We start from the raw sequence: 14,337 nt of genomic DNA, 5'->3' as shown, positions 1-14,337 counted from the left end.
TTTGTATATTGGAAGAATAATTTATTTTTCCAGTTCTATCTGGTTGGTTGCTAAATCTTAAGTCAAAACTGGTCCTCCCCAGATTCCGATGCAATTTCATTCCTGAGCACGGTTTGTGACCTGGACAGTTCGTATGTTGGAGAAGTGGCTGCCCAGCAATATATTTAAACAAAAACGGAGGCGAAGCCAGGGCAACATGCTGTTAAACCTAGATGTTTAACCTGCCACTTCAGGTCCCAGTGGCTGCACAGTGATGCAGCAGTAGAGTTGCAGCCTATAGCACCAGAGACACTGGTTCGATCCTGATTACGGGTGTTGTCTGTATGGAGTTTGTACAGTCTCCCTGCGACCACATGGGTTTTCTCTGGGCGCTCTGGTTTCCTCCCACGCTCCAAAGACGTACAGGTTTGTAGGTTAATTGGCTTTGGTAAAAATTGTAAATTGTCCCTAGCGTGTAGGATAGTGTTGGTGTACGAGGTGATCACTGGTCGGCATGGTCTCAGTGGGCTAAAGGACTTGTTTCCGTGCTGTATTTCTAAAGTAAAGATCAGAGTTTACACCCAGTAGTAGATGCTTGCAGGCCCTCAGTAGCTGGTAGATCCTTCCCTTCTTATCGAGATTAGAAGATGTTCAGCCAGAGCTGAACACACTTATCTGCATCTGCATACAATGGTGTCTGTCTTGTGCTTCTTGTGAGTGGTGGTGGAAAGATTGGTGGAAACAGGGCCGTGACGTGAACGCTCTATCCTTGACCCCTCCTTCCCATTAGTTTCCCAAACGCTTAGTATGTGTGGGCTTGGCATAATTGTTAGCTGGGAAGGACCTGTACTCTATTTCCTTCTTACTTGGGCTCAGTTTCAGGTGCTACCTATGGGATAAAATTGGGATGAACTCAACTGATGTAAAAATCAATTAAAAAATGAAACCATAAAATATAATCAATGCTGCACTTTCTGCACTAATTAGTTTGGAGAACTTGTCTGAAATCTGTGTTCTTTTTTTAAAATGTGATTAAGTAAAGGGTTGGGGGTGGGGAGGCGGGGCAGGAATGAAGGAATTTGTCATTATCTCTTGTGTGTGAAGTGTCAGACCACGTATTCCATTTTCCATTTTGTCTGTTACATTTTTTAAAGCCCATAAGGAAACTGAGTCAGTCAGCAGGTCGATATGGATCTCTACCTGAAACATCCACCAGCTCTCTCCCTCTGCCTCCACAAATGTCACCCAACCCACTGAGTTCATCCAGCAGTTGTTTTTGTTCCATATTTAAGCACCTATGGTCTCTTGTCTCTACTTTTTAGAGCCATTTAATCTTGACATAGAACAATTTAGCACAAGAGCAGGTCCTTCGGCCCACAAAATCTTTGCTGAACATGATGCCAAAACCTTTGATGTTGCTACATTTCACTGCTTTTTTTAATATGGATATAATATGATATGCTGCTTTATATTCTCAAAGCCATTTCACCAGGGTCTGCTATATCCACCTCTCTAAGCAATTTCTATCGTGGATATTTGTTCATATGTCTTTAATAATTTTACTTTAGTTCAAAACACTTGATCAAAACCTGTTGAACAATTGAAAGAATCATAGCTTGTAATTCTCCAATGCAGTGCATTTGGAAGCAGGTGAAAGTTGTTCCATTCATTTACCTTGCCTCTATTTATTTAGGGTCCGTTTTTGGATAAGTGTTATACTTGGCACTGCGCCTGTTTCTCTTCTGCTGTGATTGCCCATCTGTCCATTTTGTTTAATTGCTGGAGTTAAACCCATGTCCTGCACTCTGGCTGTGCGGTGCATTAACGAGCATCTGTTATGCGTCAGATAACTATTTGAAGTTATGTCAAGCTAAATTCTTGGGAATCATTTGATATTGTAAATGCACATAGTATTTGTTGCCCAAGAGATATTTATTTCAAGACCAATCAAGTAGATTGAGACAGCATAGCAATTGGACTGATTGGGCCACAGAGTCGAGAGTTGTGCATTTTCTTTAAACAAAACGGCGACAACGTTTTTGTTCGGCTGAGTTTTTAGAAGATTGGCCATCCTTAGTCGCGATATTGAGTATAGAAGTTGGACGTTATGTTACAGTTGAAGAAGACGTTGGTGAAGCTGCATTTGGAGTATTGTGTTCAGTTTTGATCACCCTGCCATAGGAGCAATGTCATTAAACTGGAAAGAGTGCAGAGAAGATTTACGGATAGGAACCTTTATTGTCACATGTGACTAGGCACAGTGAGATTCTTTGCTTGCATACACAATGTATACAAATAGCAGCCACCTACGGCGCTGACAAAGTTACAATGCATGCCGGTCGCACGCTGGGTCCCCATTGTCCATTTACAAGGATGTTGCCGGGACTTGAGGGCCTGAGCTACAGGGAGAGGTTGAGCAAGCTATGACTTTATTCATTGGAGGGCAGGATACTAAGGAGAGACCTTGTATAACATAATGAGGGCAATTGGTATGGTGAATGCACAGTCTTTTTCCCAGAGTAGGAGAATCAAGAAACAGTGGACATAGCTTCCTAATTTGAGGAAGGACATTCTTGTTATTGAGGGAGTGCAGCGTAGGTTTACAAGGTTAATTCCCGGGATGGCGGGACTATCATATGCTGAGAGAATGGAGCGGCTGGGCTTGTACACTCGAGTTTAGAAGGATGAGAGGGAATCTTATTGAAACATATAAGATTGTTAAGGGTTTGGACACGCTAGAGGCAGGAAACGTGTTCCCGATGTTGGGGGAGTCCAGAACCAGGGGCCACAGTTTAAGAATAAGGGGTAAGCCATTTAGAACAGAGACGAGGAAACATCTTTTTCTCACAGAGAGTTGTAAGTCTGTGGAATTCTCTACCTCAGATGACGGTGGAGGCAGGTTCTCTGGATGCTTTCAAGAGACAGCTAGATAGGGCTCTTAAAGATAGGGGATATGGGGAGAAGGCAGGAACGTGGTACTGATTGGGGATGATCAGCCATGATCACATTGAATGGCGGTGCTGGCTCGAAGGGCCGAATGGCCTACTCCTGCACCTATTGTCTATTGTTTATGGTGAGAAGGGAAAGATTTAATGGGCACCTGTGGTGGGTAGATGGAACGAGCTGCCAGAGAAGGTAGTTGAGGCAGGTCCTGTGACAACACTTAAAATATATTTGGGTGAATACATAGGAAAGGTTCTGAGGGATATGGGCAAAACCTGGGCAGGTGGTAGGAAGGAATTGCAGATGCTGGTTTAAACCGAAGATAGACACAAAAAGCTGGAGTAACTCAGCAGGACAGGCAGCGTCTCTGGAGAGAAGGAATGAGTGACATTTCGGGTTGAGACCCTTCTTCAGACTGAAAGACACGGGAGAGGGAAACAAGAGATGTAGATGATGATGATGTTGAGATATATAGATCAATAAATGAAAGATATGTAAAAAAATAACAATGATAAAGAAAACAGACCATTGTTAGCTGTGTGTTGGGTGAAAACGAGAACCTGGTGCGACGTGGGTGGGGAGGGATGGAGAGAGGGAATGCCGGGGTTACTTGAAGTAAGAGAAATCAATATTCAGGTGGGACTAACCTAGATGGGGCATCTAGGTTTGCATGGGCATGTTGGGCCAAACGTCCGTTTCTGTACTGCATTACTCGAGAATACTAGATTGCCAAATTAGCAAATGGCTTGGTTTATCGATTAGTTTAACTTAATCATGAGTCCCTGACTCTGGTCAACACGCAACACACAAATCAACACTGAGCGAGTTACTAATCTAGGACTTCTTTCCGTCTTGGCCTTCTGCCTGAACAAGCAGTCCCGATAATCCATAAAATAATAAGCCTGGAACTCGTACCCAATGCTCCGATAAATGAGCTGGGTCTGCCGTTGTGGTGGGTCGAACATACTGGTTCCTGTGCTGTATAAAGAAAGGCACTGGTGGTTTTCATACGAAGGCACCTGCAAGCTTGTTCTGTCAGTGTATCTTCCTGCCCTTTACACCTCTAGATACCTCGGATCTGTTTTTAGCAACTTCTTCCTGTACTGTTAATTAGGTGTCATTTTAATCTCTAGTTCCAAATTCGGCATCCCTTATTTTTAAAAGTGCATTTTCTTTCCTGAATAATTCAAGAAGCATCCTGCGGAAAATATATTTCTTGGTGACTCAACCTAGTTTACAAAGTGAATAGTTTTAGGAAAGTTAACTTCAAGATTATGGAATGGATCTGCAAGTGCCTTCAGACGCATGGGTGTACTTCCATGTCTTTTTCATGATGCTCTTGGGCCTGGAAAAGTGGGTGAACTAAAGGTATAGGATCATCCGTCATCTTATTGAATCACTACTTTACTCGGTTTAGTTTCAGTTTAGTTTGTTGTCACGTGTACCGAGGTACAGTGAAAAGCTTGCTGGCTGAAGCATCCTCGACTCCAGAAGCCTAGTCTGTTTAGCCGTTTCTCCTTTGGAAATACTGAGGACTTTCTTCCCTCAAGTTGCCCCAGACAGAAGTGATAGTCCCCAGCTATGGGAGCTGAAATTTTTTTTTTGGGGTGGGGGGGAAATTATTAAAGTACTCTGAAACATCTGAGGCCAATACTCTAAACAATGATTACGCAATTATTTTAATTGCAAAAAAAGAAACTTGGCACCTCTTTGCTTCATAAAAAAAAAAAAAATGCTGGAGGAATTCCATACTTCAGGCAGCATCTGTGGAGGAAAACGAGCAGACAATGTTTGACATTGTCTGTCGTTCACCTTCACAGGGGGTCCGACCCACAGTGTTCCTCCAGCACTAATTTTTATTCAAGATTCCTGCAACTGCAGTTTCTTGTATCTCCACCCCTTGGCCTCGTATCTGCCAAGTCTACAATCTTCACTGAAACTTATCTGGTGCAAAAGAAATGTTTCTCTATGATTTTACTTTTCTTCCCATTATAAATAGTGGGCAATTTCAGCAGGTGGTCCTTGTATTCCACGTGGAGTCTAGCAACACAGCAAATTGACCAGCACATCCATTCCAATTAGTGCTGATGGATAAATATTGGGCTTGACTTGCCAAGTAATTATTATCTCCACCTGAGAGAGTAGCAGCATCCGCAGTTTAATATATCATCTGCAAAAGGGCATCTCCAACAACGCTGCACTTGTCACCTTAATTATTTGTGATTATGCCAAGTCTGGAGCTGACTGTTGGGATCCACTTTTCACGGGCTTACACCCCTTCTCACTCACTCCCCCCCCCCCCCCCCCCATCTTTGCACATCCCCAATCCTTTCCACTCGTCATTTTAATTTCATCTATTTTGTGTTTTATGACAGTTGGCAGATCAATTTCCCTCCTGGGATAAATAAAGTTCTATCGTATCGTATGGGAATGGTTGTACATTTGAATGTTCAGCATCAGGCTTGCCTTGCTAACCCTTCAGTGTTTAATGTGTGTGTGTGTATGTGTATATATATATATATATATATTATATATGCATATATGCCATGAAAAGAACACTTGTTTGATGAATCAACTGGTTTTAACTTGTGTGTCCTTGTTTCTGCCTGTAGTTTAAACCATTCGAAAAGCAGCAGCACAGGGAACCTTCTACTGAAAGAAGAGCTCTCCATTCCCCCACCTGACTACAACTCGCCTTTAAGAATGACTCCTAATACGGCTTCCACTACAAGTACTTTCAAACCCAGACCCTACAGCGTGGCTATGTCAGGTTTCACACAGGTACTTAAAACCACCCTCTGTCGAACATTTCTGTTTTGGCACTATGCAGGATCAGTAATCCATTATACATTCTACCCAATTATAAATTCCTTGGATGTCCTGCAGCAAAAATATGGACAGCAAACTTGGCAACATCTGTCAACACTAACTTGAATTTGGGCTTTGTATTTAACGGGAACAAAATAATCAAAAGCAGTGTACAGAGATAAAGGCACAACATGAATAGGCAGCATAGTGGTTAAGCCAGAGATATAGATCATTGATCTTGGGGCACGAGTTTAAATCTCACCATTGCTGCCATGGAATTTAAATCCAAGAAATTAATTAAATCTGGAACTTTTTAATGTAACAAATGCTTGCTTCTGAAACAGACTTCTGTAAAAACACGTCTGGTTCAGCCCTTGAAATTTGCCCTTGATCCAGCCAATTTGTGACTCCAGATTCACGAACAGAGGCGACTACCCTCTTAACTTGCCTTCTCAAGATGGGGAGTAAATTGTTGGCAATATTCATATCTTACAAATTAATAAATAGAAAGACCGCCAGCCCCTCTAGTCTGTTCTGCCATTCTATATGATCCTGGCTTAATTCCAAACGTTGGCTTAATGCTGCAACCTTTAACATCATCAACAAAAAGCCCCAAAGTTTTTACTTGGCCTAGCTTCCACAACACAAGATCTTCACTGTTCTTTGTTCACAGTCGATTGGGATGGGTCGGCTGGCAGCATCTTTATTAAAATGCAGCAGCTACTAACTAGCCTAAACTGATTTTATATTTTTTCAGTTCATTTGTCCCATTTAAAAAAAAATCTGTAACTTTAAACGAGCATGGCAGAAAGATTTGTTATCCAAGCAGAAACACAGAAGCAACTGTAATATTTGTTTACATTGATCATTTTATAATGTGTTTGTGGAAACGGCAACTGACCTGAAAGATATTTGAGATTGGGTTTTAAAAGAGCAAGTTTCATTAACTTGTCATATGTCATGAAACTCATTGCCCTGACACGCATTAATGTATCTGTAAACACAGCCAAATATAGACCGATTTAAACTTGTCTAAGGCTTTGAACACTTAAATTCTTGTGTCCTTTTCCTTAAACTGAAATATTAAAATTCATCTTTAATCAAGAACTGTCTTGAAGTGATCAAGGAATGCATTTGTTTAAAGGATTTGCTACTTGATCATGTACACAGCAGTTATTGGATTGGTAACACATAATCCAGTAGGAGATTAGATTGCGCATAGCTGGGTTTCAAACAAATTCACATGGGATTCAGGCAGAACTTCAGGACTTTAATTACAACAAAGTAATCACATACACTGGAGCCTCTATACACTGCACAAACCTCTTAATCCAAGTTTTTAGGTCATCTGCTTGTTATGTATTTAAATTTCCATTCGGTGACTCCTGCAAGCTTAATGTGATAAACCTAAAAGGCCACTTGACACTATTTAAAGAGTCATGAGTTCTCCTAGTGTTTTGGGCCCCATTTATGTTGAAAACCGAAAGAAATGACTGATCCACACACATTGCTGTTTGTAAGGTAATTTGTGAGTATTTTTTAAAGTGGAGATTGCCAAGTTCTTGATTTGTAAAGGTGCCAAAGGTTATGGGGAGAAGGCAGGAGAATAGGGTTGCGAGGAACGGATAAATGAGCCATGATTGAATGCCAGAGTAGACTCGATGGGCCGAATGGCCAAATACTGCTCCTATGACATGAACTTTTAAAATCTTGATGTCTGAAACCTGGACAATGTATGTGTATACACCACAGTTATAGCAACATAGACAATAGGTGCAGGAGTAGGCCATTCGGCCCATTCGAGCCAACACCGCCATTCAATATGATTATGGCTGATCATCCACAATCAGTACCATGTTCCTGCTTGAGAACAAAGGACTGAATATGAAAGCTAAAATAAAATTGAGCTTTGCAGAGTTAATGTCAGTTCTGATTCATTCTCAATTAAGGTTGGTTGGTAATGCTGCATGTTTGTGAAAGGATAATGGATTGTAGACATCGATGCTGACATCTAGTGGCCATTCCACTAACAACAATTTATTTTGTTCTCTCCAGGGCCTGGATTTTGGTCAGTCAGGATTATCGTTGAAGTAAGTTTCTTCTTTGACTTTGACGTAAAGATATTAGTGCACTAACTTGTGACTAACAGTAACTCATCAGTTGAGTATTCCCTGTATTCATTTCTCAAGGAAATTAAGTAAAGGTCACAAGCAGCAATTCTGAGGGGTATAAGCAAGAAGTAGAAATGAGAAATTGCAGATGCTAGTTCACCAAGAAAAGACTCAACATGCTGGAGTAACCCACTGGGTCAGGCAGCATCCCTAAAAATCATGGATAGGTGACGTTTTGGGAAGGGTCTCGGTGGGTCGGTAGAGTTGCTGCTTTACAGCGCCAGAGACCCGGTTTCGATCCTGACTACAGGTGCTATCTGTATGGAGTTTGTACATTCTCCCTGTAAGCGAGTGGGTTTTTCCCAGGTGCTCTGGTTTCCTCCCGCACCAAAGACACACAGGTTTGTAGGTTAATTGACTTTGGTAAAATTGTACATGATCCTTAGTATGTAGGATAGTGCTATTGTGCAGGGTGGCACGAGTCAGTTCGGCACGGACTCGGTGGGCCAAAGGGCCTGTTTCCACAATGTATTTTTAAATTCCAAAGACTCTTCTTCAGACATTCCTCTTCACAAGAAAGGTCCGCTCGAAATGTCACCTCTCCTTGTTCGCTAGTGCTGCTGCCTGACCCGCTGAGGTACGCCAGCATTTTGTGTCTTTCCTTGGGTGTGATTAAGCTGCTGTGAGATATCTGAGGTGTCCAAAAGAACAGTGTAAACTGACCATCTTGCTGGCTGCCAAAGAACTGAGAGGCAACCCTTTTAAGCAAAAGGTGGTAGATATATGAAACAAGCTGCCGAAGAAGTTAGTTGAGGCAGATACTATCACAACATTTGAGTAGGTAGATGGATAGGATAGGTTTAGAGGGATAAGGAAGCAGGTGGGATTAGAGTGGATGGGACATGTTGATCAGCAAGGGCAAGTTGGGTTGAAGGGCCTATATCCACACTATCACTCTATGACTGTTCCAAAACGCATTGGGCACCTTTCAGTCCATATGCTTGTTGGATAATATCAGCGAGTCATCAACGGGGGAAGAGAGATGTATTTGTGATAAGTCTTTGAAAATGTTGGTGTGTCGGTCACTGTTCGGGTTCAGTGTTGCGCACTGTATTTCCCACTGAGTTTTTCACTTGTAGGTACAAATCGACTGAATTTTTTTCATTACAGTTCTGATGCCGAGGTTGCAAGGTTCTGAATTTAAACTTCTGCCACATTTAAGGCCTCTCTAGATTAGTAAGTTTGGCATTTCAGTGTGCCAGTCTGACGTTCGTCACCTTGTCTGTCACTGGTGATAATCACTCATTTCCCACTGTGGCTTTGCAAATGGGTACGATCTGTCTCGCCTTCTCCAGTCCTCAACTGCATCTGTTTCTATGTCTCATATTGGTGTGGAGGGGGGGGGGAGAGAGACCCATTTTGTTGAATTTTCTAGAATATTAAGTCTAAAACATTTGCACCAGCGTGCAATAGCTCCTTTGATTCCAGTTATTTCATTTGTGAAGTTGTCAGAATTTTAATACTACTCCTTAATTTTAGTCCTTCCAGAATCCATCGTGTCTCTTTGAAGACTTAGTACAACATGCCTTCCACCACTCACTTACTCTCCAATTGATAGGCAGAAGCCGTCTTTGTTTTTGCGGTTTCCCTTCCCTTTGAAGAAATCCCCTTCACTTTTATATGGCACCCCCATGGAAAGCATCCATCAGGAATGGAAATAAAGCATCACATGATGACAAGCACATTAGGTGGTGGCAACAAAACGGACTCCATATTGCTGCCGTTCCATAATGGCCATTAAAAGAACAGGGCACTAAGTGTACTCGGTAAGGCAGTGGTTGCGGAGTCACTGGGTGTACATTCGAGATAAATTGCTATTCAAAGGTACAGGGAGAAGGCAGGAGAATGGGATTGAGAAGGGAAAATAGATCAGCCATGATGGAATGGCAGAGTAGACTTGATGGGCTGAATGGCCTAATTCTGCTCCTGTGTCTTATAAATTGAGCTGAGCGAGAACATTAATTGCATTATTGAATTTTGGGTTCAATGGCCTACTCCAGCTCTTTTTTCCTTGCATTCTTCGTAAAGCTCTGCCTAACAGATTTCTCATCTATTAACGCTAATTTTGTGAGCATTCGTATTTGAACGTGGTTCTGTTCACTCTGGTGGCTTCATGTGTTGCGGAGATCAGCTGGCGTTTCCTCCGTCATCGCGTCACCACTGGTCCACCCAGGGTTGCTTTGCTGTTGCACAAATCACACGTAAGCTTCTCTGATTCGTGGGGGCATTGATTCACTCTGTTGCTGTGTTTCATCGCTGGCGATCTTGTCTGCCGACTTCCCGTGCCTTGTGATTCACTTGTTGGTGCATTGTGTTTATTCCAGTAACGTCACTTACAGTTGTGTTGCCGTTTCAGCCTTGCAAGAGCAGATGTGCCACGTACAAGCAGAGATTGTGTAGACTCCAGCCAGTAACTCAGTCTGCGGTCTGACCATGTATAGCTTAATGACTTGCAGAAAATCAGCTTTAAACTTTCATCCCTAAGTTTTTACTCATGAAATTTGTGGTTTTTAATTTCACAATCTCTTGAGCTAACAAAATATTTTGCAGATGAATAGTTGGTTTTGAATTATTTTTTCCAATAAGCTAGTTATTTTCTTCCACGTTTAAGCTTATGAATCATACTTTTTCCCCAATAAGCAAGTTATTTGGTGCATCTTTTCCCCCACATTTAAGTATTTGAATTATAGTTTTTCCTATAACTTAGTTTTTCTGATTATATTTTTTCTACTAATAAATACGGCATGAAGTTGAAAGCTTTCACTGTACCTCGATACACGTGACAATAAACTAAATCAAATCTAAATTCGGCAATAATTTTGCAGCTGTTTTAAAATTTGAATTGAAAAATCTCCAAGCTAACCCAAAGTATTTCTGCCAAACAAAAATCTCCTGTAACAAATTGGCTATTCGGTTCTGAGGGTTTTCTGTGTAATATGATCGCATGCTAGATTGGAAAATTGTCCAGTCTTGTGACTCGGACAGCAGGAGAGGATGGAAAACTGCAGGATAACTCCGTGTTAGCACTTGTAGCAGTCAGATTTGGACCAGCTTGGAATGGTGTTCAACAAGCGGCAGTCACCGGACTATGGCCAAGAAAACCACTGCTTTTGCTTGTAAAAATCTATTAGTAAAAATGCATTCAGGAGAAATAAAGTTGGCATGTCAGTAATGTAAAACCTCAGCACTCACTCTCCTTACTAGTGCAGCACCGTAAAATCGTAAACTGAAGATGTGAGGTTCAATTGAATTACCTCTGTGGCGTAGCAGTAGAGTTGCTGCCTCAACAGCGCCAGGGACTCGGGTTCGATCCTGACTACTGATGCTGTATGTGCGCAGTTTGTACATTGTTCCCTCTGACCACGTGGGTTTTATCCGGGTGCTCCGGTTTCCTCCCACACTCCAAAGATGTACAGGTTTGAAGGTTGATTGTCTTTGGTAAGAATTGCAAATTGTCCCTAGTGTGTGTAGGATAGTATTAGTGTATGTGGATTGCTGGTCGGCACGGACTCAGTGGGCCAAAGAGGTTTCTGCGCTGTACCTCTAAACTAAAGCTATCTTGTAGCCAACTACAGAAAGGCAATATATATATATGTATGCACTGCAATTAGTTCACTCCAGCTTTTTGTCTCAATATTCACATAAAGTTAACTCTTAGGTGCCATGAGCTCTTGCAAACTGTATGGTAGACAGTGCTGTATTCTTACAAGAAGCTCCTTCCACTAAACTCAGTTCTCTTTCTCTCTCTCCCTCTCTCTCCTCTCTCTCCCCTCTGCAGAGAAGCCGTAGCAAATATCAAGTTGAGGCCGACCAAAATAAACAACAGATCGATCCCTACGGTGAAGTGAGCGCGGTCCCCGGGAGGAATCCCTCGCTGTTCACTTGCTGATGGCAAGAGATGCCAAAGAAGTCTAAACCTGAAACTTCATCTGCATGAAAACAGTGACTTTAGTGACCGTCTTTAGATGGCTCCAGTCTGGACTAAAGTTACAGATATATCAATCTCACATCTTGCTGCAGCAGTGCCACTTTTGAAACAAAAATACACCTCTCCTATCCCTGCTTTAAACTCGATGGATCTTGTGGGGGGAATTGTTCAATGGCAGGTGTGTGGTTAGGCTTTTGTATGATGTTTGTAATTTATGCATGTGTTCAAGAATTAGCAGTTAGTATTTTTTTATTATATACTTTATACTAATCAGCATATAAAACAATATTTTATTATCTGACTCTTTGCAGGAGTTGGCTAAAATGTTGCCACTTTGTAGAAACTAGAAAGCTGAAATATTGTCAGACCCATTATAAAGTGTATATACTGTGCTGTGTTCTCTTTTGGGGAACAATCTAAAAAGACAAATAGGATATGTGTATATAACTGAGTAACTCGTATTCAGAGGTCATTATTTGAATCCTTGCAGTCACCTATAAAGCTTCCATTACTTTTGGAAATATTAAGCAAGTACTGTGGTGGTGGCAAGGGTCTGATGTCAACTGAGGAAACAATCATTTCTATCCCTTTGCAGAATTTTAGGATTCCTCTGCATTTTCTTTGCTTCCATCTGCCACTGAATGTGGAGTTGTCCAACTTTATTTCACACCTGTGACTTGTAGTGCTTCCTTTATCAATTCTGACCATCGAGTCAGCCCGACGAGTGAATAAATGACTGAGGTCCCTGGATATGTCGTGTAAAACAGTCCCCTTCGAGCTGATGGAAAAACACACAATAGGGACTTGATGCAAAGGGCCAGGTTTTCGGCTCTTTTGCAGAGTTCAAAGTGCAGTGGACAGGAAAGCACGTGCTCCAACCACGGTATATATTAACAGCAAAGCCTCAACGTGGGAGAGAAATTGCAAAGTATTTTTTGCATAAGAAAATGGAAGAAACATTGTCAGGTGTAGGATTCATATTAATCGATGGTCATCTCAGTACAGCAATGATTTGAGTGCTGAATTGCTTGGAAATGGATGGTTTAAAAGTCTGTGGTACAGTGATTGATTAGACACTGAGGTAATCAGTATTATGAACAAGCAAGATGATGCACTCTGGGAATCAGTTGATGGACAAAGTGTTCTGTTATTTTTGAAAAGAAAGGCCTGGGGTTAATCAGTTATTTAAAGAAAAACGTGTTAATATATATAATGCCCCCTATTTTTGTCACAGTCTACAAAATTTTATTTTCGATGTACGTTGCTGAAACAATTAGAAGAATGAGATATTTTGTCATCACTAAAGGAACAGTTGTTGTCCTGTGGGAGAAGGTGACACAGAGTCTGAACGTTTTATTACAAGAACCCAATGAAATGAATGGGTATATTTTCAGTGAAATAGTTAGTTTTACATTTTTCCAGTGAAGTTAGCCAGTCGCGTCAATTGTTCTGCACAAAGTGGTTGTAGATAATGAAACATAAATAGCTGAAATTAAACTCTAGCCAAGAGTGATTGTCAAACGATGAATATCAAATCCAACCTGTGCTAATTCACAATTATATTTATTTTGAAAACTAGCACTTCTACGCAGATGTAGTCTCTTACTTTGTGCCATTAAAGTCCAAAAACATACCTGCCACCTTAATGAAATAAAGCTCTTGTACATGACATCCATTTCTTCTTCCGTTCTGCATTATGCCATCACGCTTTGACTTTCGACTTGAATACAAGAATGTGATTTAATTTGTGCCTTTCATTTTACTGAAGCTTTAAAATGTAGTAAGAGACTTGCTGGGATAGTTGTCATAATCTGTACTGCATTGCAGCTTTCTGCAGCTGCCATTTTTTCATAAATCACCGTGTTTTGTGATTTTGAATTGACCTATAGAGTATATTCCTTCAGATAACAAAAAAATGATTTTGATAGTAACTTATGCAAAAATAAAATGGATTAACTGTTTAAATAAACATACCTCCTGCCTTTGTGTTTCATTATTGAAGCAGACTGATGGAAAGATTATTATTATTATTATTATTATAGACACAAAAAGCTGGGACAGGCAGCATCTCTGGAGAGAAGGAATGGGTGACGTTTCGGGTCGCGATCCTTCCTGGCATCACTATCTTTGCTGTTGGTTCTTTACAGAACTTCACCTCAGTGTTAAACTGTGTCTATTTTAGTCTAGGCAAATTGCTACTTTAACTAGGAGGCCCAGTGACGCAGCTGGTCGAGCTGCTGTCTCACAGAGCTATAGAATCTGGATCATTCCTAACCATGGGCATTGTCTGTGACGAATGTATGTATGTAACTTTGCACCACCAAAGACATGCAGGTTTGTAGGTTAATCAGCTTCTAATATTGCCCTTAATTTTTTATTTTAGTTTTAGAGATACAGTATGGAAACGGGCTCTTCAGCCCACCGAGTCCATAGCGACCATCAATCACCCGTTCACACTAGTTCTATGTTATCCCACTTTCTCATCCACTCCTTACACACGTAGCTATT

General features: G+C 41.2%; 1 protein-coding gene across 4 annotated transcripts in view; it reads left to right on the top strand.

The window, feature by feature from the left end:
• baiap2 (BAR/IMD domain containing adaptor protein 2) overlaps positions 1 to 13,802 on the top strand; it is a 95,028-nt gene extending 81,226 nt beyond the window's left edge. For 2 of the 4 annotated variants that reach the window (XM_033044241.1, XM_033044239.1), the window contains 4 exons: positions 5,535 to 5,703; positions 7,786 to 7,820; positions 9,012 to 9,077; positions 11,680 to 13,802. In XM_033044241.1, the coding sequence (XP_032900132.1) occupies positions 5,535 to 5,703; positions 7,786 to 7,820; positions 9,012 to 9,039 (232 nt within the window). In that variant the 3' untranslated portion in view covers positions 9,040 to 9,077; positions 11,680 to 13,802. The remainder of the gene's footprint in view (positions 1 to 5,534; positions 5,704 to 7,785; positions 7,821 to 9,011; positions 9,078 to 11,679) is intronic. The other 2 variants (XM_033044240.1, XM_033044238.1) reach the window with 1 other exon arrangement.
• The last annotated feature ends 535 nt before the right edge of the window (positions 13,803 to 14,337 follow it).

Source organism: Amblyraja radiata, chromosome 26, assembly GCF_010909765.2.
Source record: "Amblyraja radiata isolate CabotCenter1 chromosome 26, sAmbRad1.1.pri, whole genome shotgun sequence".
In the NCBI taxonomy this organism is placed as follows: domain Eukaryota; kingdom Metazoa; phylum Chordata; class Chondrichthyes; order Rajiformes; family Rajidae; genus Amblyraja; species Amblyraja radiata.
Note: the sequence above shows the minus strand (reverse complement) of the source record. Positions and strands in the feature narration are given on the sequence as shown.